Source organism: Coloeus monedula (genome assembly GCF_965178545.1).
Source record: "Coloeus monedula genome assembly, chromosome: 5".
Lineage (NCBI taxonomy): Eukaryota > Metazoa > Chordata > Aves > Passeriformes > Corvidae > Coloeus > Coloeus monedula.
The window spans coordinates 63,483,910-63,511,772 of NC_138785.1; the positions used below are offsets into that span (position 1 = coordinate 63,483,910).

Genomic DNA, 27,863 nt, shown 5'->3' on the forward strand with positions numbered 1-27,863 from the left:
TGCGGTTTCCGTCCGTCACTCCCCGCTACGGCGATGCCGCGCACCCGCAGCGCAGCTCGGGGCTAAGGCGGAGTCACCCCCGCGGGCCTCAAAACCCTCCCGTTCGAGAGGGAACTCCTGCCCCTTATTTCATTTATTTATTTAATTCTACACCGGGAGGCGGTGCCGCGGGACGCGGAAGTGCGGCGGGAGCGCCACAGCCGCCATGGCTCCCCCGCGCACGCTGCTCCTGCCGCTGCTCCTGCTCCTCGCCCTCCTACCGCGGGCCGGCGGCCGCGGCGAGCTGCGGGCTTTCGTGGTCGCCCACAGCCACATGGACGTCGGCTGGGTGTACACGGTGCAGGTCGGCCGGGGCGCCGCACGGGTGGGGTGGGTTCGCTGCGGCCGGGGCTGAGCCGCCCGCGGGCTTGCAGGGCTGCCCGGAGCCGCGTAACGGGGCCGGGCGCTGCCTGCTCCCGGGGCGCTGCCGGCTCCCGGGGCGCTGCCGGCTCCCGGCCGAACTCCCTGCGGAGAAACGCGCAAATCCTTGGCCGGTGCTGCCGAGTCTGCCCTGGTGTGTGTCCTCCATCCTCTGGTGTTTCGGGATCCTTGTTTGGAGGAGGCATGGTTAGCCTAGGAGCTGTGCCCTTGAACTGTGGGTTGGTGCGTGCCTAGGTTCTGCAGGATGGTCCTGATGGATTTTTTTTTTTTTTAAGGAAAATCTTAATTCTGTTTGATGGCGTTTTGATTATGTGGCAGATTTTCATGGTCTTTATCTTGTTACGAAGCCAAAATCCCAGGAGAACCTTCTGTCATTTCTTAAGAGAGGAAGAGCAGGATCCCAGGTCCTCGATGGCTGGGCTGGGGTTGGAGCCTAGTGCCTCTGAAGTATAGTAGCAAACTTATTTTTGCTAAATACATGAGATGCAGTGCCAAATAAATCAGGTGGGGCATCAGTACCTCTTACATTTGTTACTTAAAATCCTAAATCCTGAATTCTTCTTCATTAGTATGAATTTTTTTCATTTATGTGTGAAAGATGTTGTAGATACTTCACTAACTAGAGTGAAATGGCATTAGGCCTTAATGATGAAAAAGAGCTAATGGCTCACCTAGGTATCTGTGCTGTGCATGTATTTTTGTCTCCCCTTTTTAGAAAAGATTAATTAATTTTTCCTTTAATACTTCAAACTCATATTCAGAAATTGCATAAGAGAACACAAAACTAAAACTTAAAATCCGTAGTTAAAATTTCACATTGTATTAAGTATCTAATAATCTTGGTTTTTAAAACACCTTATGAACCAATGGAAAAATAATTGGGGAAGAAATTATTTAGATAAACCCAACAGTATTTTAAACCATTCCTGCTACACTCAAATGTTTTCCTTTTTCTAATGGCATGAGCATTTTTACAAAGATGGCTGGATTTCTGTTGTGGAAAGCAAGGGGTTTGGAAAAGTTAATTTCTGATTTGGATTACCTTATCTCCATATTTCAGATGGTGATTTTCATGTAGGAAATTTACCTAAATTGAAACTATGGATTCATGTTTTACATATCATGTCCATTAGTTTTTCAATGGGAAGAGATCTATGTGTCAACCACTTTAAGATGTACATTTTGTGGTGTGTGTTTTTAAGTACCAGTGGTTTAAGTAGATAAGTGTTATGGTTAGTATAAAATAACCCCTATAACACGCAGATAGCTTTGTTACAAGGAAAGACAGACACCCCAGGAAATCCTAGGATGTTGGCTGTTGTCTTTAGACATTGTCTATCGCTTTAAAATTAAGTAAAAGGTGGAAGACTGGATCTGGTCAACAGAAGTTGTTCTGGTCAAGGTAAGTGTACAAAAAGTATCTCTTTGTGTACACAACTTCAAAATTAACATGGTGTTGTTAATTTGATACCCTAGCATAGGATGTAACACTGTGGTAGGTTATTTGATGGGTACAGCTGTCATATTTGCATTGGTATGAAAAAAAGTCCATAGGCTTCATTCTGGAATAGAGGTGTTTCTAGGAGCAAGATAGGATAGATGCACAAAATCTCACACTTTCACTGATCTTTCTGTGTCAACAGCTGAACTCATTCTGAGATTCTTTTACCAGCTTGGCTTTACTCTATCCTAAAACATCAAGCAAATGGAGTTATTTTTCATAATAGTATAATTTACAGTATACGTATCACTGTATTGTACTGGTAATGCACAGCAGAGTCATCCCCACTCTGAAGAAGCAATTCTGGTAATTCAGGCCATCAATAGAAGAGCTGGAATGGGAGAATAAATGGTGCATCTGGGGTTTTTAACTATGTTGGTGCAAAGTCTTATCATTCATGGCATCAGTGATTTAAGGTGAGCGATGAGGACTTGGTAAGCTGTCCCCAGTGTGTCAGAAAGAAAGCCTGTGTTGGTGCTGATGTTGGGAGAAGCTGCACCTTGATCTAGTTAGGTCCCCGGTCAGGAGGATGTTTTCTGAAGCAGAAGGGCCAAAGGCTGTATATAGTCAGAACTCGGTCTTTCTGAGGGAACAAAGGAAGTGTGCAACAAATGTGAAGTTTTGGTATCTCTCTTTTCAAGCCCAATGAATGTTCAAAACAGCCCTTTTAATATAAGCAAAACAGAGGTTATTTACTTTTTTTTTTCTTTCAGGAAAGTATGCATGCTTACGCAGCAAATGTCTACACAACTGTTATAGAAGAGCTAATGAAAGGAAAACAGCGCAAATTTATTGCCGTCGAGCAGGAATTCTTTCGACTCTGGTGGGATATGGTAGCCACAGATGCGCAGAAGCAGCAGGTAAATTGCACTAAAGCCATGCTTCCTGCTAACAAAGATGTCACACTCTTTTCAGGGGACAAATAGGGGCAAAGTACTCCACCGTTTGCTTTTTACCCATGTCTCGTGTAAGCTGTCTCTGAATCTAGTACTTAAAGGACTTAACTCTAAAGGCAGTTGCAAGAGGTTAAACCCCAGCCATAGATTAGAGCAGTAGGAGGTGGTAACCTTTGCACTGAAGATTTTTTACACTTTACAGTTCTTGTTTCATTGGCGACTTACTTATCTGAGGGCACACTACTTTAAGATATGGGCAAATCTGAAACAGGCCCCACCAATATCTGTTAAAACATCTGGCACCTAACACTGCTCACAAGAAGGAACTTTTTGTTCTTTCCAGTTAAGTACTGCCCAAAACCCTGCCATTTGTAAACAAGGGCAGTATAGCAAAGTGGTGACTGTACATTCAATGGCAGTGATTTTTTTCTAGTAAAGTTATCCTGAAGTTTTATTTGTCAATTCTTCTTTCCTCTGACATGAAACAAACACACTGAGTCAAAGACTGGACTGGTAGCCTAGCAGCTGGTTATGTATTGCAGTGTAGATGTTTGTTTTGGGTTCCAGAACCAAAGGGTGTATGGGTGCAGCTTCCCATGGGTACTTACTCAGAACTTTGTGGTCTGTTTTGTTACCAGGGTCCAAACAGCAGTAGCATATTATTTGCAAATTTTTATATTTCAGTTTGTTTAAACTTATAGATGTTTGAAGCATCATGTAAAAACAACACCTCTTGTCTGGTTTTTGGGTTTTTTAACATAGCCCTTCACTGAATTCTGGATCTTCTGTTACGTTCACTATTCAAATAACAGCCTGTGCACAGCTGATCTTTGCATGAGACATTTTGCTGGGTTTAGGCAGTTTTTTTGTGGGGGCACTCTGCCCATACTTGCCTGTTGTAGGACAATTTTCTTATAGATTTGTTAAATTAGAAAACTGTACTGTAAGTGGGGAAGAAAATAGCATAGGAACTGCTTTGTAGAAGGACAGGAAAGTCCTCCAACTTTCAAAGGTGAGTTGATCTTATTTCAAGTATGTTCTGCTGCTGTGCTATGCTTTATGTTTAAAGTCGAGGCCCATGTTTTTAGTAGCTCTTATGTGGAATCCAGAAGAGTAATGTGTGTCACATTTGACCTCGGTAGTGCAAAAATTAGTACCTATGATTTGGGCTTTAGTCTCCTAGCCTAATTATTTGTAATTGTTACTTTTACACATTTTATAGCCAGTTCTCTAGTTAGTTTATAGTTTCTTCTCTCAAAATTAAAATGGTTAAAACTAAATTCCTCTTAAACCTGTGTGTCTAGCATTGAATCTCTAATTTGCAGATAAATTATATGTTTTTAACATCAGCAAGTTGCAAATATTGGTCCCTGAAATTAGGTCACTCTAGTTACTGCCCTGCTTTTTCCACTTGAACTCTAGCATTAATGATTTTCTGTAGCACAGGCACTCTGGTTTTAATTTTCCCTTTTTTTTTTTCATCATTTAGTGGTTTACTTGGAATGCAGGATTTAATTCTAGTTTGTTTTGAAGTGTCTGCTTTGGATTGGAACTATAGCATTAAAAACTAGTAAAAGGTATGGCCTGGGTACAGAAGCTGGTTTCTCAATTCAGACAAGAGAATATGTAAGAGTGAAATGTACTGCCGCAGTATTCAGCCAGATAGGAACCTTGTAGTTCTAGGTACATGTTATTTACACAGAATTTTCTTGTGTGAACCATTCCTACCTCCTTACCCTGGGTTGATATCTGGATGCTTTAACTAGGGGGAAAAAAAGATGTGTAGCCATTTCTGTCTGGTTTGTAGGCATGAGTTGATGGTAGTATGGTCCCAAGGATCACAGATATGTTCTAACACCGTAGCAGCCTGCTGCTTCTAGTACCACTGCATCTGTTTCCTCCATTCCTCCTTCCTTTTGCCCCCTTCTGATCAGAAAAAGTGCTTGTCCTTACAGATACTGTTTTCTTTTCTTTTTTTGGGAGGAGGGAGATTGGATATTATTTAAATTACTTGAATTATTTTTCTTGTGTTTCCAGCCTCTTAGTGGTTCCACAAAACTTACATTAAAAAACCATTTCTGTGGCCCCAAGTTCAGATCAGAGGTAAATTTTGGACATCCATCCAAATGAGGAATAATAATCACAGATTCTTCTCATGTAGGTCAGGGCCAGTTCTGTGCTGACACCAGATATCAGTTATCTGGTCTCCCAGCATGCTAATCAGTCACCACAGTCGGCTGGAACTAATTTAGGAATGCTGAGCCCTGAAGCGTTTTCACAACATTATGAAGGAGAGAAATGATTATAATCAAAATTGACAATCTGGCATCCTATCTGCGTAGACACTGAAGGTTCCTGGGAAAATAAACATAATAGCTCTAAAAATGGCATCCTACATGACAGATGTAAAAAAAAAAAAAAAAAGTTGAGGATTAAAATACATATTTGCATAAACTTTACTTACTGGAAGTTTGAGATATCTCTGAATTTCTAGTGAAGTAACTAAAATAAAACCAGAAGACTCCTGACACTTTTAGAAAGGGGCATAGACTATTCCTTTCTCCCTCCAAACACCACTCCCCCCTCCATCCAGCATTTGCTGAAGGCTGTACTTGTCAACATACCTGTTGTTTTTAGGAGCTGAGATTGAACTACCCCCACCAAAAAAAAAACCCAGCCCCGCCCCGCAAAAAGCCACCACCAAAAGTTGAGCAGGTGACAAGTTTTTAAACTAGGAAAAAGATGAGAAATTAAGGTTAGCAGTGGGTTATTCAGGCAGGCAAACCTGTGGAATAACTATTTCTTAATAAAGCATTCTGTCACAAGTTGAGCAACTCGTCTGTGCCCCAAAGGCAAGATAAATGTGTACAGAGTAAAGGAGAGATGTTTGTATCCACAAACAGAGTGAGGACACGCTCTGTCTCTCTCCTGGATCCCACAGATCGAGGTTTCCAACTAAAGGAAACCCTCGGAGCTTGAATATTAGTGCTTGCCTGGGGCTCCATTGCTGCTTGCAAGGAGTTGCATATTGCTCCCTCATCCAGCCACCAAGTGCCTTTGCTAAGCCAAGCTGGATGCAGCAGGAGGAAGATTTTGGGAGAAGCATTAGTATCTTCTGTTTTAATCCCCAGCTCTAGCTGCCTTGAGGCAGGATTACAAGCTGCTGCCAGTGCAGTGTCTGGTGTTCAGGCAGTATAGAAAGGCACAGTAACAGCACTACTGAGAAACACCAAAAGGTCAGTGTCTACCTGGCAGTGCATTCTTTGTTCCTGTTACCTGCTTTCTGTGTAAGCTAGATAAATCAAGGCACTGTGCTGCACATTGGAATGCTTTTTCCCCCCCTCACTCTCCTTTAGATAGCACTCGGTACAGACAGCCTTTTATCCCACTTTTTGTCCTGGACGCCTTCTTGACAAATGTTGTGCCTAGGTAATGTGCTGTGGTATCAAATGAATTTGCAGCCTTTTTGGATAAGACTGAAATGGTGCTTCTGTTCTGTGCCTTAATTTCAATATTGTAGGTCCATCAGTTGCTTCAGGAGGGACGACTGGAATTTGTCATTGGAGGGCAAGTGATGCATGATGAAGCTGTGACACTAATTGATGATCAAATTTTACAGTTGACAGGTATGCATATTTGCATTTAACTTCTGTTTTTCATTGTTATGTCCTTGGAGGTTTTGTTTGGTTTTCATTTTTCCACTCCAAAATTGCTACTATTTTCTGACTTCTTAAGAACTGATTAAAGCATTTCTTATTTTTTGCTTGCTGGTATGTTATTCATATAAAAATCTTTGCTTAAAAAAACCCATTACTTTTGATATGACAGTTCTGCAGCAAGCACCAAGGTTACCAAAAGCTGGTTTGTCAGGTATGAACTTGTTTGGAGCAGAGGCCTTTTGTATGTGTGTTTTTGAGAGCTTAAGTTTCTGGGAAGATGGTTATGGTGAAATTGAGAGTATGAAACACTCCTCAAGAAAATACCTGGTAGCAATTCAGAGTATGGGGAAGTTGTGTTGTTTAGGCAAGGTCTTCTGCAGAATGGGGGCCATGGAATGTCAGTGAGGTCAACTAAAATTGGTTGAAAGACTTCTTGATGAAGAAACCCCCATTTGTAATCATTATCATCATCTTCTGTTAGAAATAGGTGTGTATTTCCGAGAGATGCCATTTTGATCTCCTAGCTTCTGCATTTGGCTATTTGTATGTTACACCTGTCCATCTGATGGTTTGAAGAGTCTTTTAGTACGTAAGTTTGTCTGGTTAATGCAAACAGAAACAGGGTAACTGGTGCCACCACTGTGCTAGAGATATCTGTGATATGCCATGAGGGAGTAGCAGGGAGGGGATGTGTTAGCACCAGCTGCCATGGCAGAAACTCTGCCTGCTCCAGGGCTATGCCCCAGGCAGCTCTCTACATGGGAGAGTAAAGGGACAGAAACACTTCTATTATTTTCTGAATCTGACTGCACAGCACCACTGGCCTTGTTCCTTGCTTGTCAGTGTTTATCAGGAGCACAGGATTAGCAGCTGCTTCCATACCTCAGTGCGGTCTGGCCGAGAGGAGGAGAGGAACTGTTTTTTGCTCTCACCTGATTGCTTCAAAGGTTTAAGGGTTGCTTTATGGGCTTAGAACACTGAACCGAGGACTTCTCCAAATAAGATACTAATAGTGATTGAAGAGTCCTTTTGTTAAACACAAACACAGCTTTTCTATTCACTGAGTTAGCTGAAAAATACATTATTTCTAATTTAACATTTCATTCTGTGTAAAAGTAATATTTGTTAAAAAAAAGGAAATTTCAAGTTTGGTAATTTATTCATCAGGAACAAAAGTATTAATGTATTTTAAAATTCTTGTTTGTTTTTCCTGAAAGCACTCTGCTCAGTTTAAGTGTGAGTAGGTACAAAGAACAAAAAGTATCTTTCGATTGTGTGGAGTTCAAGTTGAGAAGACAAAGCCAGTGCAGACATTTGGGATCTACATTTCGTGTCTTCTCTAGTCTGTCCAGACTTCCAGTGTTTTGGAGGAGCTAGAAAACTCTGCTTCAAATATGCCTCCATCAGAATACTTACACACACTGTGAATATTTTAGCTAGGAAAGATATTAAGCATGCAATAGATGAAGTGAAAAGCAGCCTCACTTATTCAAATGTGATTTTAAAATTTGAAATGGAGTTATTCCAAACCAGGGAAGATATGATCGTATTTTCAAATAGTTCTGACCATAATTCTGTAACTATGAAATAATGATCTGCAATTTTTTTTTCCTTTTTTCCTTTTTTTTAAATCATGAGTATCCAAGTGCGATATACCTGAGTTCCAAATAAAATCTTCTGCTTTCCTGGTTGTTTCACTTTCATTTAAATTATTTTTTTGGGTTTATTCTATTGTCTGGGCTTTCTAGTTTGGGGGTTTCTTTTTTCAAAACTCATTTCTGTATTAGTAACATTAGTAACTAAATTAGTAACATTAGTTGTAAATAACATCTTGTATCAAGATCTCTATCAACTTTTGGCTCTTTTCATATGACTGATAATCATATTCATGTTAGTTTTGTTTAGTGGATGGCTTGCTTCCCTGTCCCTTTGTCATTAATACGAGACTGAAATTAGAAATTAGTTAGAAATGTTCTAACCTAAATAAATTTTGCTTTGCAGAAGGTCATGGATTTTTGTATGAAACTTTTGGGTTCAGGCCTCAGTTTTCTTGGCATGTTGATCCTTTTGGAGCTTCAGCTACAACACCAACTCTTTTTGCTCTGGCTGGTTTCAACGCTCATCTTATTTCTCGCATTGACTATGATCTGAAGGCTGACATGCAGAAAAACAAGGTAAAAATACCCTTAGGAATGAAACCATGGCTGGCCTGTACTTACAGCAATCTGAACCATGACATTAAGATAAGAATCTCTCTCATTTGTGCAATAAAATGGAGGTATTTCGTATCTAAAAGTGACTTGCTGATTTCATGTGGTAATGGTGAAACATTAAATCTGTGTTACATGGTCAGTTAATGTCTTCATTACCTTCTGGTCAGTGGTAAAATGTAGTCTAGCCAGAAGAAGACACAAAATGTGGGCATATGGGCAAGTCTAAATGGACACTGAATTGTGAGTGTTTGAACCAGAGACATCTAGAAGGAGTTTCTGCTTTCCTTGAGAAAATCTTGGATCTGTTGGGTTTTATGCGAGCTGTTTTAAGTGTAATGTGTATGTTTGGGCACAGTGTTGTCAGGCTTGGAACATATATTTGTGCCTGTAAAATTAATAATACTAGGTCAGTTAAAGTGGTAGCTAGTCATGGTTTTGCTGAATTCAGGTTTTCTTTCATGTTCTGCCTTCTCTTGCACAGTGTCCCATCCACAGTAAATGCTTTTCATATCACAGTGTTGGATCCTGATCAGTTTTACTCCCTGCATTATGTGAAAATGAGGGGCTTTCACTACTCTATTCTGGGCACTAGGCAGTTTTTATGAATCTTGGCTAAAGCTCAACTGTCTCTGAAGAAAACAGAATTCATGTTGAATTTAGTGAAGCCAGGACCTACCACCTTGTATTTGTAATGAATTGCAGTAGTTCCTTTCTATTAAAATCTTTTATGAGCTTTTGACAATCTTCGCCCAGCTATCTTTTCTTTTTTCTGGCCCTTAACAGTCTGAAGGCTTCCAAAACAGTAAAATTCTACTTCAGTTGGTTAAACATTGATTCCCACCGACTAAAGTGCAATCAGCCTACATCTGGATCTTTTCTAGCCTATAGGTGTTCAACATGCGTTGAAACAAGTGAGGTGTAATGGCTGTGATAAGCCAGGCTTATCTCTGGATTTTAGTATGCTGGCAGTGTGCTGCCTTCTCTCCTTCTCCATCAGTTCTAATGGAAAGAGGCCCTGATGTGGCCTCCTATGTATATCTGGGGTACCATTGGCTGGTCTTCAGAAAAAGCACTTAGAAGTATTAAAAGTGGTGGAAGGGAAAATGAGAACTCTGAAGTCTTAAGTTGTTAATGATGTATTTCTGTGCATGTTGTCAAGGGTAATGGTTTCTTACCTTTTTTGTTTTCCAGAGGCTTCAGTTTGTATGGCAGGGCTCTCCTTCCTTATCAGAAAGACAGGAGATCTTCACCCATGTTATGGATCAGTACAGCTACTGTACTCCATCGCAATTACCTTTTTCAAACAGGTCCGAAGACTTCCCAAATATGCAGAAATGTTGCTCACTTCTGAGAGTTTATATTATTGGGGTTTAAGCATTTTTATTTGACTGTTATCTTTCAACAGTATCCTGCTGCTTTCTCCTGACCCGTGGTAGGTCAAGGAGATGTCTAGAATCTGCAGATCTGAGTAAGGATTATTAAGCATCCCCAGATTTCCACCATAATAAATTAAGTTTGCTCAGTAGCTAACAATGGAATTCTCAAAAGTGCCACTTACTACTGACAGGCATTAAAAATACCTCTAAATATTGACAGACTTGAAAAATAATGTTTTCTTACACCAGGACGCTTGAAATATATGCATGGCTTTCATCTGCTTAAAATACAGTGACTGACTTCCAATGTCAGTCCTTACTAAAAAAAAAATATAATAAAAATGTGAAAAAAAATAATTACTGTAAAGGGAAAATGTCCAAAGCAGGACTAGGGTCTTTTTTCTCTGGAAGTAAAGATTTAAAAGCTCCAGGAAGCTCAGCAGGGACTTGGCTATTGCTAATTGATTTTCTATGGGAGATTTTCAGCATTATCTTGGGCTGAGATTGTGTATATTGTCCGTGTATAAACTAAAGCAAGTAAAATTTTCCATTTATTTTGTGAAGAAATCTGAGAACTTTTGAAAACTTTATTTTGCTTACCAGCTTATCCAGTAAAATACTCTTTGAAAATGAAGCCTACTTGGGGGAACATCCTCATTGTTACAAAGCTTGCTGGTTTGTCCTGTGATTCCTTTGTTCTATGCCAGCAAGCAGCAGGGACTTGAAAAGTTGCATGGTGTTGAAAGAAAACTGGGGAGTCTTCCCCCTACCTCTACCCCCAAATAAATGCTTAAATCTAAATACTAGCAATGAATATAAACTGAATTTTTTTGCCTCTTATTCCCTGGGTATGTACATTTTATACCAGCACCTTTTGATGTGTTTTTCCCAGTTGAGTAAATCCTGTTTACAACTTACTGCTTTCTGCTTCTGCTTAGGTCAGGATTTTTTTGGAATGGACTTGCAACTTTCCCAGATCCACCAAAAGATGGTGTTTATCCGAACATGAGTCTCCCTGTTACAGATGCTAACCTCCACCTGTATGCACAAACCATGGTGGCAAACATTAAGGAGAGGGCAGCCTGGTTCCGGACAGGGGATGTGTTGTGGCCATGGGTAAGTGTCTGAGGAGTGAGTGCTTTAGAAGAGGCACTTACAGACTGGAGGGCGATGGTACTTGCTGCCATAGGTACTGCAGAAATGCTGGTACAAACCATCTGACATAGTGTTTTTCTAATAATTATGGTCCAAATGACTGACAAGTAATGATATTTAAAGTTTCCTTGTACAGCTGGTCAGTTGTCTATCCTTCTTCTACCCTACTCAATATAGAAATAAATGTAACAAAACTGTAAAGATAACCTCTTGTGAAACTATATATTGCAGTATTGCTTCCTTTTTTCTCCCCTTGCTTTGTCTGTTTAAATGATCTCCTTTTATAACTGCCTAGCCAACAGAACTCTGTATTAACAGAAATTACAGCATTATAGGAAAGTGTATGACATATTAGGTAGCCATGGTCTTTTCTAACAGATGTTTAATCATTTTCTTATACAGTCTTGGTATTTTAGTTAGAACCATAAGCAAGCATGTCCCATCTTGGTCATCTAAACACTTTTTTTGGCAACATGCTGTGTTAATTACATCTTACATATACACATAGCACTGATGTGCTCTTGCCAATTTCAATTCCTCAGGAAAGAGTAACTTTGCCTAAACTGAACATACTGTCTGGTTTTTAATTTTTACGGATGCTGTAGGTCTCATAATTACAATGTTAAAGGATTATGTGTGTTCTTTGCAGCCTGTTTCACCAGAAGATCTGTTGTTGCAAAGAAAAGCTTTTTCTGACTGATGCAGCTTTGAGTCACTGATTTGTTTTTCTCCTGTGTTTATGACACTGTTGCTTATATTGTGTTTATTATTTTTGTAGAGAGTGAGAAGTAGAATATAACACTCCGTAGTTGTGCTGTAGTGAAAATTATGCTGGAATGGGGAGAAGTTTTGAATAGTACAAATAAATCCCTAATACTTAGATCCAAAACCACAGTTTTTCAGTAATGTAAGAAAATTTCAGTCTCTAACTTCTGGGTTTCTGTGCCTGTGATAGTGCTATGTAAAGAAGTAGAGAGAATATACGGTTCTAAAACTCTATGCTTTTTCATTATTTTTTGTGATTACAGATGATCTGCGCAAGTAAACCTACCCAGTCTTGACAGTTTTGTAACTAATGTCAGTTATATGGGCAGTCAAAATCAAAATAAATACCCTGGAATACAGACTAGTGTTAAAAATTATCCTCCTTAATTATGTGACCCAAAGTCATTTGGCTGTTCTGTGTTTGGAATTTCAGGGCTGTGACAAACAGTTCTTTAATGCATCTGTTCAGTACTCTAACATGGACCTGCTGGTGGATTATATTAACAAGCATTCTGGTGAGTTTGGAGTGACTGTCCAGTACGCCACTGTCAGTGATTACTTCCAAGCGGTTTACAGCAGGAATCTTACATGGGAAACTCGGGACTCTCAAGACTTTCTTCCATATTCAACAGGTAATTAAATTCACAGCTGCCTAATGTCTGCCTCAGATGTACATATGTAAAATTTTAATAAGAGAAGATGAGAAATAAAGAAGAAAAATGCCTTCTTATAAGATTTGTTCATTCTATGGGGCATCATCAACAGACAAGTTGATCCCAACTTAGTTGTATAAAAAAGATGACTGTGTGGCCAAATAGAGCAATGTCCCATTTTTACTGTTTGAAAGAACTGAATTATGCACAGCTTATACCAGAGGTGGAAAATGTGACGTGGAGTGATGTGTGAATGTCTGAAGAAGCTACAGGTAACCAAGGGACCAAGGCAATCTGAAAGCTCTTGGGGTACTTCTGCATTAGTACAGTGGGATGGGGGTTCCCAAAGTGAAACAGTCGATGTTGAGGATTTGATGTCCACACTCTAAGCGATTGCAGGAAATATATAATCTGGTCATATAGGCTCAAGTGCCTATTAATGCTTGTTCCATCCATCAGGAAACCAGTTTGTGAACTCCAAACCTAATCTTTTATATAAAAGCAAAGCTAGGTAAGGATGACCTGATCCAAACAAAATACTAGTGTAGATGAAACTCTAAAGTCTACTGTAGAAGAAAGAAAGCAGTTTTTCATTAAAGAAAACAGTTTGAAGTTCTGGGGGAGAAAAGAATTCTCTTATAACTGCAGTCTCAAAAAGTAAAAATACCATCAGTATTTCTGAAATTTCATAATACAGTGTTACAGAAGTTTTTTGCAGCTCCTTGTTGCTTGCATCTTATGTGCTGCACTAACTTAGCTTTTCAAGCAGAGCTGAAAAGTATGAGAAAAATATGAAAAAATCCATGCCATACCCAACATCCCTTTAATTCTTTTCTCCAATAAATTTACTGGTTTAGACCTCATATCAAAGTATGCAGAGAGAAGACACAGCCAACTTCTCCGTTTCTAAACTCATTAATTTATTTTCTTGCCTGGTTTATTATTAAAATATCATTGGTTTCATTAAAACACCTTTCTGTGTAATTGTAGCCACCACTGCTTAATCACATTTTTTGGCTGTGTATGTGTATTTTAGACTGTTCTGTAATGTGTCTTGTTAACTTTTCAATGAATAAAAATAACCATTGCTTCCTGTGAATCATTGCATGGACTGACTCCTCACCTCCCTGTAGGGATCATGTCATACCTAACAACTTGCTGATAAAAGCATTGCCAGTTCTAACTGCTAATATCCTTTTACATCTGGGCTCTTTCCTTTATCTTTTGGCATAATTTACCTGCAGGAGTCAATTGCTATTAGCTTGCATAATAGCAGCACCTTCAATGTTCCAGGTAGGTGCCCACACATAGATGTAGTTTTTTCCCCAAATGACTTTCTGTGCCTTGCAATTGCAGTATAGTTCTGAGTGCACTTTCTCCCACATACTGTTTTGCTTCTTGATGATTAATCCTCTCTTATTCTTGCTATGCCCTTTTTTATGAGTCACTTATTGGGCTCGGTGTCACTTATGACATACAGAAACTCAAGTTTTAAGTCCCAGATACGTATTTCCTTCTACTCTGCGTTCATTGTACTGTGCTGATACGTACATGTGGTTCTTCTGCTTGTAGCATTGAAAACTAAAATGAAATTAATTCTGTTGAAAGTTCTAGCACCTTTCAGGCCAAAAATAATTTGTCCTGATGGTTTTTGAGCAAAAGATCCTATTTTCTAATTGTTGCCTTTGATCTTGGGCTGATAGCAGATTATTACAGTTGCATGCATGCTCATTAGAAAACACTTTCTGCAACTTTTTTCTGGAAAACCTATTTATCACAAGTGTATTTTAAAAGAAATTGCCCCCAAACAAACACACGTAAGGAGTGATTTGGAGGTTTTAAAAACAAGTATTTGTTTCCCTAGTTCACTCTGTGGGATACTGAAACATTAACGTAAATGGAATGTTGAAGTACTTTCCAGTAACCACTTGAGGGCATCTTTTGATGTAGTTTGGAGTGCTGCAGTAGTTTGGAGTCATCATCACTATTTCTACTCCATTTTGAGGAAATTAAATTTAAGCTAAATCCCTTTGATTAAGAGGTTGAAATGTAGAGTGTGTGTATCAAGCAGTTACCAAGGATTATAATCTATCTAACAACTAATAGTAATATATGCTTCAGTGAAACTTTGAAAATTCTTTTGTGCAGATCCACAAGGAGGAAATTTCCATAAACCAGGTTAACTTGGTTGGTACTGGCTTTGTATCAAACTTGCATGTTACTAGGCCTGTAGGAGAGGTGATAGCTTTCCAAAGTGCATGTTCCTGGCTGGGTTTCTTTGTAGACCTTATGACCTTTCTACTTAATGGCTGCTGTGTAAACTCCGAGGAGGATTCACGTAGGAAACTGAACAGTAGTAGTGTAATAAGTAACAAGTGATAAATGAAGTGGTATTTTGATGTGTATTGTATCTGTTCAACTCTAAACAGAGCCATTCCAAGCATGGACTGGGTTTTACACTTCTCGGAGCACATTAAAAGGAATCGCAAGAAGAGCAAGTTCACTGCTTTATGCTGGAGAATCCTTTTTCACACAGTATGTCCGGAAACACCCAGAAGGTTCTATTTGCAAATGTAAGGCTCTAAAGCAACTTCAGAGTCTTAGATGGGCAGTTTCAGAGGTAAAGATTGATATATTTTCTAATTTGAATGAAAATGTTTATTTTCCTAATGTGAAGTTTGCATAAGCATTGCAGCTGGAGTGTCTCAAAGTTGCTTTTAAGTTTGTGGAATTTTGTTAATTTTTCAAAAAACTGTCTTGAAACATGACTTCAGCCCCTTAACCCTGCATTCAAGATATGATTACTGGCAAATGTTTTTTTCAACCAGTGAAAGCGTATTCACAGAATTCACAGAATGTCTGGGTTGGAAGAGACCTTCAAGATCACCGAGTCCAGCCCATGCCCTACTCCCTCAACTAGATCATGGCATCGAGTGCCATATCCAGTCTTTTTTCAAACACATCCAGGGATGGTGATTCCACCACCTCCCCAGGCAGTCCATCCCAGCACTTCATCACCCTTTCTGTAAAAAACTTTTTCCTAATATCCAACCTGTATTTCCCTTGACACAGCTTGAGACTGTGTCCTCTCGTTCTGTCAGTTGTCACCTGGTGAAAGAGGTCAGCCCCCACCTGACTACAACTACCCTTCAGGAAGTTGTAGTATACGGTTTCAAATTTTGGATATGAAATTCCTTTTCTTAATGTTAGTTTTATTTTTTACAAAATTGTTCTTAAATAAAAACCAAACAAAAACTGAACTAATTGAAAACTACTGGTAATCTCTACTTCTGCAAGTTAGAAGAGGAAGGACAGATTTGTTTCTTGAAAGTTCAGCAGCGAAGTGATTATCATTAACCATTTACAGTCCTCAGTGCTTTTGCTGGCAATAATTATTTTGTCTGCTAAGGTAATGACCAGATCTTAGTAGGAAATGAAAAACCTGGCTTGTTACAGTATTTTTGCTTCATTCTTGGTTTTGGTAACTTGTTTGTTTTTTTCCTCTAAAGATGTAACTTCAGTATATTAAAAGTGGAATGCATATTGAGGGAAATCTGTATGCATCTTGTCTTTGACCATCTCATATAGGAATTTGGAGTAGGCAAAATGTGAATCTGAATATAGCTGTAATCCCTTATTGTTTTGAGTTTAGTGTCTGAACTTCAGTTGACTATTATGTTAATACAAATGCAAACCTGAAGCTGTCATCTGTTGCACCTTTCCAATTACTTTTAAATATAAGGTGCAGCACCACGATGGTATAACAGGCACGGAGTCTCCCAAGGTGAAGGACATGTACATGAGTAACTTGATGTATGGAATGTTCAACGTAAAGAAGTTAATGGCTTCCATAATCCTTGATATCAACAATGCAAAGAAAAATGGAGAGGTCTATTCTTCTGTTTACACAAAAGATCCAGGAAAACCAGGTACTTTTTACATAGCTTTTCCAATTTTCAAACTTACCTTATGAAAGCTATCATGTTTTCCTCCAAAACAGTCAACATACTACATACATCTAAGTTCTGTGAACCATGACTAAAAAATCCTGTTTGCTTTATGAGACCTGAGCTCTCAGCTATCAAGCATCAGAAACCAGGATTTCTCAGGTGCTGTTAGGCAGAACCCTACCTCAGTGCATATATTAGACCTGGCTCCCAGATTCTGACCTCAAATGTAAAATCGGGAGGAAGAGGTGCTGATCGGAGTAGTCACTAAACTAATGTTACTCTGCAACAGAGCATTACATGATAAGGAGCACAGTCAGAGTCAAGAAATGTTCTTGCTATAATGTACTGCCAGCTTGTGTAAAAAATGTAAAAGGGTTTTTAAGAAGTCTGTTCTAAAGACTGTACACTCCCTTTTATCTTTACTTTGGAAACTTTTTAAACTGTCAGATGTAAGCAGTGCCGTGGGCTGTGCAACAGACCGATTTGGATTTTTACAGGGCTGTTTTTAAATTAGGCTTCTCATTTGATCTTCTGTGTAACTCTGATAAAGTTAATACTGCTTGACAATGAGTTGTGGTAAGCAGCTTATTTTCACTGAATGCATTTACATTCAACTCAGGTGCCATATTCTGAATACATGGTCTTTTTTGATTGGGCAGAGAATAGAAGAATAAAGCAGAAGAGGTTTTTATGAAGGACTATAAAATGTTTTCCTTTTTTCAATTATAAAGTTTTACTGCAGGGTTTTATGTTAAATTTTTTTAAGATGGTTGTACCTAGACAGATTTCTCAAATACTTTTTAATATCACATTTTAAAAATACATAATGTAGTGACTGGTAGTTTTGTCTGTTTGCATGCACAAAGGGGCTACAGATGTTGACCAGTATGTTGTTGTCTATAACCCACTGGCATGGAACATCACTACCTTTGTCACGGTTTCTGTCAGCAGTGAGGCAGTGAGTGTATATGATGAACTGGGACGTTCTGTACCAGCACAGGTACTTCAACTTTGTTTCTTTCTGTTACTTTCCTCTCACTTGTCAGTTTTCATTGACTGGATCCTACCTCCTGTCAAAATGGGATTTTCCTGCTTGTCCTTCAAGGGTTGTTTTTACTTGCCTGTTTCTCATCAGAGAGACTTTTTTTACTGTCCAAAAGGTCCTGCTGCTCTTCTAGTGTGTTTGGTTTGTCCTTTTCATGTCTGCTGTATGTGACCTGGTGCTTCTTACCTTCTTTTTCTTTCTCTAAAAAACACAGTTTCAAATAAATCCTTTTATGTTGAAGCCCTGCCTTATAATTGACAGCCCTGTTTGTACAATTGACAGATTGCCTTGGGGAGGGAGAAGAAGAGAATCAAGAAATGTAGATCTTAGAAACTGGTGTCAGTCAGCTGCCATTTGACAGCTCATTCTGTCATAGCCAAGCTCCAAGACACAGCCAGCTGTTCCCTGGGAGGGAAGAAAGTGGCCTCAAGTGAAAGCTAGCACTAGCCTTTCTCAGGAGCATCTGCTGTACAGAATGCAACATCATCAGTGGCTTGATAAACCTCCAGGAATGCTTCCTGCACATAAGGCCTGAAGAGGCCTGAGGCAATTCCAGATGCTTCCCTCTGTCCCTGAGATTCCAGATAGCTCAGCAAATTCTGCCAGCTGGACAGAGTTTCTGTGGCCTGTGGCTTATGACTGTGACCATGCATGAAGGCACATTGTAGTCAGGTAGTGATGTACAGCAGCTATCCCTTGTTCCTGTATATGTACATGTGATGGCATAAGAAAATACTGCTTTTATCTGAAACCATCAGGCTCTTTGGGTTTGCGTATGGTCATTCTGCCTGTCAGTCACTTACATCCCAGAAGTCATTCTGCCTGAATTACTTCAGTCCCATAAGATACAAAGGTGAGATTGACCTGTATTCAAGGCATTTATTCAGGACATAGGACGCCCTAAAGGCAAGTTGCCCTTCTCTTAGGCAAACTGTGTGTACCAAGTTGATCTGTACTCTCTAGAGTTATTTGTCTAGAGCTGGAAATTATCTTACATGCATGTGGATAGTCACTTGAGGCTAAGTAAAATCTCTTTAGGAGTTATGACTGGGTGGTTTGGGGTCTTTTTAATTCCAGTATGTGCAGTTCAAAAGTGCATTCATATTACACACTCCTTCCTTTTGAGAGAAAGAAAACTTTAGCTCAGAACATTGATGTGAATATGTGGCTGAGAGGAATTGAAGCTTTGGCGAGTGCTCTGCTGCCTTCTGCATCATGTGTATGAGTTGTATAGTGAAGGGAGAGAATGGGAGTAGATCCTGCTGATGCCACTGTTGTTAGGTTGTCTGTGGTGTAACTGGATATATGTCAGCCCACAGTGTGAAGGTGCAAACAGCTTGCTTGCATTGCTTGTTAGTCATAGCTAGCCTCTTTGTCCATAGGATCTGTTCAGAGTTTATCTAGTCCCATTTTCTTTCTCCAAATCAAAAGTAGTACTAAAGTATGTAACATTAATGGGCAGGATACAGGTAATGGAAAGATGATTAAAAACTGTTCTTTAAGGTACTTCAGTATTACATAACCTGGTGTTACTGTTCAAAAGGATGTTAGCTGCTTCTACCTCCTTTCCATGTGCCTTCCCTAAGGTGAGGGTGCATGTTGGTGCTTCCTCCTCTCGTCATGACTTTTCTTTTACTTTGCACTAGTCATGTCTCTTGTGTTTCAGTCTCTTTTCTGTCATTTGACTGATCAATTTAATTTATGATTATTTCTGTTCATATAGATATTTTGCAGTGCGATCTTAAATCTATGATTCCATGTTCACATTAAAATAACCCTTTTAATTTGCTTAGTGACTTTCTTTCCTTCACTAGAAAGGCTCAGCTTAATCCAAGTTCACCAGGCTTCCAATTAAAAGCAGCATGGATCTTCATTATAATTTAGAATTATAAGAACAGCATGTTTAGAAACTTATTATTAAAGTAGAAGCTAATTTTTATAATTTAGGGCTTACAACACATGAAGGTAATTGCCTTGCTAATTAATTTTCTGTAATGAAGCATTTTTGTGTATGCTAATGTACAGGTTCAAAGCTCGGTGGAATCCCAGTCTACCTATGATCTGTATATTCTAGTTGCAATAAGTGGTCTGAGCTACAGCAAATACAGTATTAAACCCCTGAATGGTAAACAGTCTGCATTTATTGGGAGATCAATCAAGTATGAGCGGAGAGACTTAACTCGTGCAGATCAGCAAGGTCGACAGTTGTTTCCTGTGGTTAACAACTGCTACCAGATCGTGTTTGACCAAAACACAAACCTGATGCACAGCATTACAGAGAGGTGAGATTGCCTGCTTGTTTTCAATAATGTTTCAGATTCTGTAAAACACTTTGTAAAAATAAGTCCAAGGACTGTATTGTGTCCTAATTCCAAGACTCAACTAACAAAATGTTCTTTACAGTCTTTATAATTGTTTTATCACTACTTCACATGCCCTCCTTTTTACACTAGCATAGGTGTGATTCTGTATTAGTTCTGTGATGTTGCCCTATTTAACTCTGCAGTTGGTCTCAGATGACATTTCACAGTAATAAGTAGTATATCAGCAGAGTTTTAGTGTACTTTAGAATGAAAGAGGGTTATGAATGTGCATTTTTAAAAATTACTAACTAAGCACATACACTACGGCTGTACAATGAGCCTTAAGTGATAAAGCAAGAGCTTACTTTTACTGAATAGTGTTTTGCAAGTCCAATATCACTCTTTGTGTGGTAGAAAACTACAAAACTATTTGAAAGGAAACTTTTAACTAAGGAATTTCCATTTAATCAGGCAGATAAAATGAAAGAATTATCAAGATTTAGGTGAGATGTGGAGTTTTCAGATGGTCTTTCTCAGCTGATGCAATTTGTCCCAATTTCTTCAGCTTCAGTGCAGTTGTGCTGCTTTTTGCCTGCTCAAGATTCAGATTGTCAGCTGTTACATACTGATGGAAAATTTGACACTGGTGTGATGATAGCTAGATCTCTTTAACCTGTGAGGTTTTGTTCATAATTCTGCCTCCTAGAGCAAGAACTTGTTGTCCAGTATATTGAAAATCAGCTTTAAAAGTATAGATGAACTTTAACTAAGAGCCCTGGAGTAAGTATTTTATCAAAGTGGCTCCAGATCATAACTGTTTCCAGATTCTAAAAGACATGTAGTGCAGAAGAAAGAAATCTAAATTCAGATTCCAGTTTTCTCTATACTGCTTTGGAAGGCAGCAAGAGCTGGAATTCAGCATGCAGGAGAAATGAGATACTTTCTTCACAAGCCTTCAGACAAGCTCAAAATGCTTGAGTTTCAGAAAGTTTGCAGTGGGATAATGGGAAAGATGAGGCATCACAGGTCAGAATGGGAGGAAAGGTTAAAAAAAATTGGGATCTTCAACTGTGAAGCTTTCCAAGTTCTACTGCAACAGTTAGAACTGGAAGTGCCTCATAAGAGGAGTAGTAGAAAACACTTGGATATTTTCTCCTCAGTCATTACAAATTGTGGGTAGCTATATTAACACGAGATAAAATGTTTGGCAGTATAAATTTATATGCTAGATGAAGTGATTTTTCCTGTTTTCACAGCAAGTTGCCAAAGGCAGAGCAGGTAGCTGAGAGCAGCACCTTAAATTGCCTTCATATGACTTTCTAAAAATGGTGATAATAAGTCATGAATAGCTAAACTGTAAGGTTCAGTGGAGAGAGGAGGAGATAAGTAGGTACTGAGTGATTGTAAATGTTGCTACCCTGTTGATTTTATTGTTACCAGTGTTAAACATGGAAACTTGCATCATGCTGATTTTACCTAGTTACAAAGTTAAATTAACCTAACTATTCATTAATGCAGTGCACCTCATTCTTGTGAAAATGGGCAGTTTTAATCCTGTAGCAACTCTCGCATCAAAACAACGAGGTAATATAAATGATGTCTGATCATAAGATGGTTCTCTTCTACAAAAATAGAAAATTACATAGAAAATCCATTTATTTGCACACTGACAATTATCTTAATGGGAAGCACTTTAATTCTTTGCTGTCCTCATTTACCCACTCTTACAAAATCAATCCACTGTGAAGAAACAGATTTTTTTTCCCTTAGATTTCCAGCCTCATTCCTGTTGCAGTTCAGCTTTGCATTTATCACGTACAAACTGTGTTTGTAAGTAATATAATATTTACTCTTCTGTGGATTCTCAGGGAGACTAACCAGACTGTCCAGTTCACCCAGGAGTTCCTTGAGTACCATGTAAATGGAGACACAGTGAAAGGACCCATTTCAGATAACTACTTATTTGCTCCAAATGCTTCAGCGGTTCCAGTATCAAAAGCAGTGGGGTTGGAAGTTATGTCTGGAAGCTTGATGACAGAGATACGGCAGTATTTCTACAGGTACACCACCATTACAGCTTCCCTTCACTGGAATGTTTAATTCTTGAGATATGTATGTGGTTGCTTCTGTACAGTTACTCCTAAACAGTGAGCTCTGTGTACTGTTTAGGATGAACTATCATACATCTGCTGAATGAACTGCTGAGGAAGTTCATAGATCTTATTATAGTTCTATGATCATAGAATCATAGAATTCTTTGTGTTAGAAGGTCTGTAAAGATGTAGTTCCAACCACCCTGCCATGAGCAGGGACACCTTCCAATAGACCAGGTTGCTCAAAGCCCCATCCAACCTGGCCTTTAGCACCTTCAAGGATGGAGCATCCACAGTTTCTTTGCAATAGTGTGTCGCTACCCTCAGAGGAATTCTTCCTACTACTGGATCTAAACTTACTGGTTTTTGGTTTAAAGCCATTTTCCCTTGTCCTGTTCCTATGTGCCCTTGTCAAAAGTACCTCTCCAGCTCTCTTGTAGGTCCCCTTCAGGTACTGGAAGGTTGCCATAAGGTCTTTCCAGAGCCTTCTCCAGGCTGAACAATCCCGATTCTCTTAAACTGTCTTCATAGGAGAGATGCTCCAGCATTCTGATCATCTTTGTGACCCTCCTCTGGACTCCTTCCAACAGGTCCTTGTGCTTGCCATGTTGAAGACCCCAGAGCTGGATGCAGCACTGTGGGTGGGGTCCCATGAAGGGGAAGCAGAGGGGCAGAGTGCCCCCCCCTTGACCTGCTGGCTGATCTGCTTTCGATGCAGCCCAGGACATGTTTGGGTTTCTGGGCTGTGAGCACACACTTGCCCGCTCATGCTGAGTTTCTTATTAACCAGCACTCCTAATTTCTTCTCTTCAGGGCTGGTCTCCAGCCTTTCTCTGCCCAGTCTGTGTTTGTGCTTGGGATTGCCCTGACACAGGTGCAGGACCTTGCACTTGGTCTTGTTGGACTTCATGAGGTTCACATGGGCCCATTCTGAAGCACATATTGCTGCAGGAGGGAGGGAGGGAGGGAAGGATGTGGAGATTGTTTAGGGTGATCTTCTGTGGTACATTTTTTAATGCAACTTCCGTTGAGAAACTGGTTCTGTACGACTTAATGAATATTGAAGTTAATATCTTACATGAATGGAACTTGGACATAATGATACATTTTCATAACTCTGAATACTTTTCTTGCAAGCAAATTAGAGAAAGGAGAAATAAGTCCTTCAGAAGTGAATCCTGCTCTGACCCCTGATGAACTAGCTACTTTTCTGTGTTAAAATTATATCAGTGTATAACCCCTTCACCCTCTTTTAAATCGGGTTGTCTGGTTGAAGTCTTTGCTTTACGTGGCATGTACAGGGGTTGTAGTTGAGAAGGACCTTTGGAAAGTACTGCGGAACTTTTGCATCAAAGTTGATGTCACCCAGATTGCAAAAATGCATGTATTCTGTACAATGTAAATATGTTGCTTAGGAAGTCATAATAAATTTTAAATTCGTTGTTAATTTTGAGAAAAACAGAACCTTTGTAGTCAAATGAAGAATCCTCTTGACACTTGCAACATGAGGGAAACTTACAGGATATCACTTACTCTGGTTGAATATCTGTATATTTGAAAGTTAAATTGAAATTAAAAGCAATTGTACATGAAATAAATAGCAAATGGGCAAGAAAGTTGTCTGTGTAGGATGACATCATGAATGCCTTGCAAGTTTTGTCACAACAAGTCAAGTGCTCCACTTTATAAACTCTGTATCCTTCCTCTCATTTTTATAGCAATGTTACTTCTCAGGATTATATATATGCAGTGTATACCAGGCTGTATTCAGTACCAGAAGGCTACGATGGAAAGCTGCTTTGCCACAGGATAGAGCAAGAATACAGTGTTGGGCCTTTGGAATTAAATCGTGAAGCAGTTCTAAGAACAAGCACAAATTTGAACACCAGACAACTTCTCTACACTGACGACAATGGATATCAGATGCAGAAAAGACCGTTCAAGGTGTATGTGAATAACACAGTGGCTCGGGTAGGCACAGAGGTGTAATTAGAAGTCAATTGTGCCTTATCTTTGTTCTCCGTTACTGTTTCCTGGATTAATATTATCTCTGCATGGTTTGCTGTGTGTTGACAGAACTATTACCCTATGGTCCAGACTGCCTACATTGAAGATAATACCACAAGGCTGATGCTGCTTGCAGAAAGAGCTCATGGTGTATCAAGTCAAGGGAATGGACAAGTTGAGGTAACGTATAAATTTTTGCTTCTTTTTTAGGTGAGCATAATTTCATAGCTGCTGATAATACAAGTAAAGCCTGATGGCTGATTACTGTTGTGACATTTACCTTCCCCATACAGGTGATGCTACACAGGAGACTATGGAACAACCTTCAGTGGGACCTGAATAACAATCTCACTTTGAATGACTCTTCAGTGGTTCGCCCTGTAATTTGGCTTATTTTAGGAACCAAGGCTGTCACCAATACTTTGTATCGGACAAGTGGACTGGCATTAGAGCATAGGCCAGTAGTAATGTTTGGAGCATTATCAGGTAATCATTCCATTTCCTATGCTATCTTTAGTAACTGAATGGCTTGTTTATGTTGCTTTGATTTATGCTGTTGAGTTTGTAAATGCAGACTTCAAGCCTACTGTGTGGCAAAGTTAGTATATAGTGAATTAGGAGGCAGATTTAGAGCCTGCTAATTACTTTGCATTAATTTCAAACATGGATATTGTCCAAGTGTATGAAATGTTTCTCTTGTTATATAATTATCTCTACTTTCATAGGAAAATAAATTTTAAAGCATCTAATGAGAACAAAATGTTCACACAGGAATTAGTGCAAAATAGCTAGTGCACTGTGTATCAGCTTCCTGGATGCTGAGTCCTTAATGACCATTGTTGAGTCATTCTTCTAAAAATATTTGTCTGCCTTATTAACTAAGACTGAAGCCTGGTAGTGAAATAGCAATTTCTAACTGCAGTGAAATTTGTTTTATGGAAAGCTCTGATACACTTTTCTAGCAGTTAAAATCGTGCTGCTTTCTGCTTTGTATCTTGGAAGGCCTTGGAGGAGAAAGTATGTCATCTACTTTGCCTGTGCCTTGGCAGAATAAGTAAAAAGCCCTTTACCCTTCCACAGTACCCTAGCCAGGCTTGTGTGTGTGATGGATGTTTAATGTTCGCTTTGTTTTATTTTGCATGGAGGAGATAAACCAAAGCTACCCAGACGACTTCAGCAGAATTCAGTCCATGATTCACCTGTAACTGTGCCACCTAATCTTCATCTCCAGACACTGAGCATTCCAGGGTGGAAGTACAGCTCTAATCATGCAGAGCAGGTCCGCAGCATCCGCATGGGTAGGTGCCTTCAAAAAGGTGGCTGGATGTTACGCTTAAATAAGCTGGTTTTCTTTTTTCTCTCCTCTGTGGCTACTACTTCTATTTATTCACAGTGTTAAATTCCTTAATCAAGAAAGTTGATTGTGCTGTATTATTTCGCTGCTCAAGTGAATTTGTCATGCCTGTTAGTGATATTCCTGTCAACAGTGGGAGCTGGGTATTTCTTGATATTAGTCCTCTTGCTAACTTTAAAAAATAGGAACTTAATTCAAATGATGAGAGTTGAAAGTTTAAAAGAAAGTTTAAAGTTTGGGTTTATGTTTAAAGTAAGAAAATGTTTGCATTTTGATTTCTTTTGAAGGTAAACAGAAGCAAGGTGATGCAGATTTCAGTCGTGTCCTGCTAAGAATTAGACACTTGTATGAAGTTGGAGAGGATCCTGTGCTGTCTCAGCCTGTGATGGTAGATCTGAAGGTAACTCTAACTCTTTGAGACAGAATAGCAGTTGAAGTGTTTTTATTCCAGTGAGAACTGGTGGAATGACATATCCTGTGTGCTAGAAAGTCCACAGAAGATGGATACAAAAGTATTAGTATAACTTCAACCTCAGAGGGAAGTGAGCCTTTTTTTCTTACTCAGCTTTGCAACACAGAAGCCGTTAACTGTAGATGAAGTTGCCATAGGCACAGCATGAAGATCTGCTTAAATATGGGTAGGACTGGTTCTTTTGAGCTCTTGGTAGTATAACACTTCCTCCAGTACCTTAACCAGTGCAGAGGGTAGGATTCTGTTTTGTTGTTCTTTTTTTAGTTACTGCAAATTGTACCTATAATTAATGAAACGTGGACAGGATTCAAGGAAAACATTTTTTTTTTCTATAGTTTTTTTCTGGGAGTTGTTCAAACTTCCATCATGTACTTGCTTTTTTCAGTTTCATGCTTATTTGATCTTTCAGATGGAAGCAGATTACTTTCTAATCCATGGCAGGGGTTTATTATTTTGATTGTCGTGACAGAAACATGGGGAACAATGTGTAGGATTCTCTGTTGCAGTAAAAAGGGGAGTGTGAGTTTCAGCCTTTTTAATAGACTCTCTACTGTAACACAGAGGAAGCTTTCTGCACCTCAGCTTCTCAGTTTGAAGCCTCATGAATCTGTATTTGCCTTCGTGTTGCATGACCTTGCAGATTTTTATAGTCTCTCTGCTCTACTTAACAGGCCAATGCTAGAGCTGAAAATTCTATCTGGTCTTACTGGGTACTAGGCTGGTGAGTTGATACTATTCTCTAAAAACTCTCATTTGATTCCTGGTGTTTTCTTTACTCACAGTCTTTGCTAAAAGGATTGGGATCAGTGACAGCAGTGGAAGAACGATCCCTCACAGGCACCTGGGATGTGAACACTTTGGAGCGGTGGAAATGGAAGACTGCACAATATCCAGGCAAAAGTAGGTTGAATAATGTGGTTGGTGTCCATATTGTTGTTGGCTGTTGACTGTTGAAGCTTGATGTCTAGTTAAAAATATTTTAAAATTTTGCAAGATTTGAAGTGTGTTATGGTTTTGTATGACAGACCTGATACCTGTCACAGCCTGCAGGTTCTAGCATTTCACTAGGCTTCCCTGCAAGTACTAGACTGTTGTATTTCTCTAGTGGCTTGTTTTGCCCAGAAGTGTTAAAAAGCGTGGAATCTTTCTGGAGTTTTCTTTGTCCAGATAGAGGTGGCTACTTTCTGAATTCACACTTGTGAGACAGATTGATTTTGTCAAATGCTGATGAGTTGTGTTTATCTAAGCCTAAGCCTGTGCTGCAGAAAAACAGCTGCAGTTAAAAATCTCTGCTGTAATCAGCTTAAAGGACTCTGTGGATATGATTCAAGTTAGGGCTGACACTCAAATCAAATGCTGTGGGTGACCTAATTTTATTTCCCATTCTAGTTAGTTGCTTGGACAATGTCCTTACTGTCAGTTACATCCGTATTGTGCCTTGTAAAAAGCTTGCAGAGGTTTTGGAATGGGCTAGGTGAGAGTTTAGAGCCCTACTTGACCTGCAGCTTGAAACTTGCTTGCTTTTTATTCATGATGAAGAAACAGTGCATGACTGGGAAGTCATTGCACATTTTCTATGTGAGCCAGTGTGTGAAACAAAGATAAATGATTGTATATTTTAGTATTATGAATGGGTGCATCTTAGGCTCTATACTGCTTAAGAGTTTGAGGGAGGAGAATCTGCTCAAACACTAGCTTTTAGGGAAGGGATGAGTTAAAACTGATGTGGTAGAATAATGTGTCCATTTGAGTAAAGCTGCTTTAATAAATTACCAATGCTTTTGTGTTTTACAGGATTCTTCAACAGCACAGAGGCCTCAGAAGACTATATAGTAACTGTTCACCCAAAGGAAATAAGGACTTTCTTTGTATACTTTCAGGTTCAATAATGTTTGATGATGTATTTCAGGTGAACATGTAGTATCTTTGAAGTTTTGTTTCAAGATGCAAGTGATGATCTTGAAAAACATCCTACTGGTGTTAATGAAAGAAAAAAATCAT

The 27,863-nt window shown here is 39.2% G+C and overlaps 1 protein-coding gene across 1 annotated transcript; it reads left to right on the forward strand.

Moving 5' to 3' along the window:
• Nucleotides 1-205: 205 nt before the first annotated feature.
• MAN2B2 (mannosidase alpha class 2B member 2) lies at nucleotides 206-27,863 on the forward strand (the record flags this gene model as incomplete). The annotated part of the gene is made up of 19 exons (XM_082281630.1): nucleotides 206-343; nucleotides 2,635-2,781; nucleotides 6,338-6,443; nucleotides 8,478-8,650; nucleotides 9,881-9,996; nucleotides 11,004-11,181; nucleotides 12,419-12,617; nucleotides 15,068-15,258; nucleotides 16,381-16,567; nucleotides 17,455-17,588; nucleotides 19,659-19,915; nucleotides 21,805-21,996; nucleotides 23,748-24,000; nucleotides 24,106-24,216; nucleotides 24,330-24,522; nucleotides 25,182-25,334; nucleotides 25,678-25,790; nucleotides 26,645-26,762; nucleotides 27,657-27,863. 19 exons carry the CDS (start codon nucleotides 206-208, stop codon nucleotides 27,749-27,751), a joined length of 3,054 nt encoding a protein of 1,017 aa, XP_082137756.1. The 3' UTR covers nucleotides 27,752-27,863.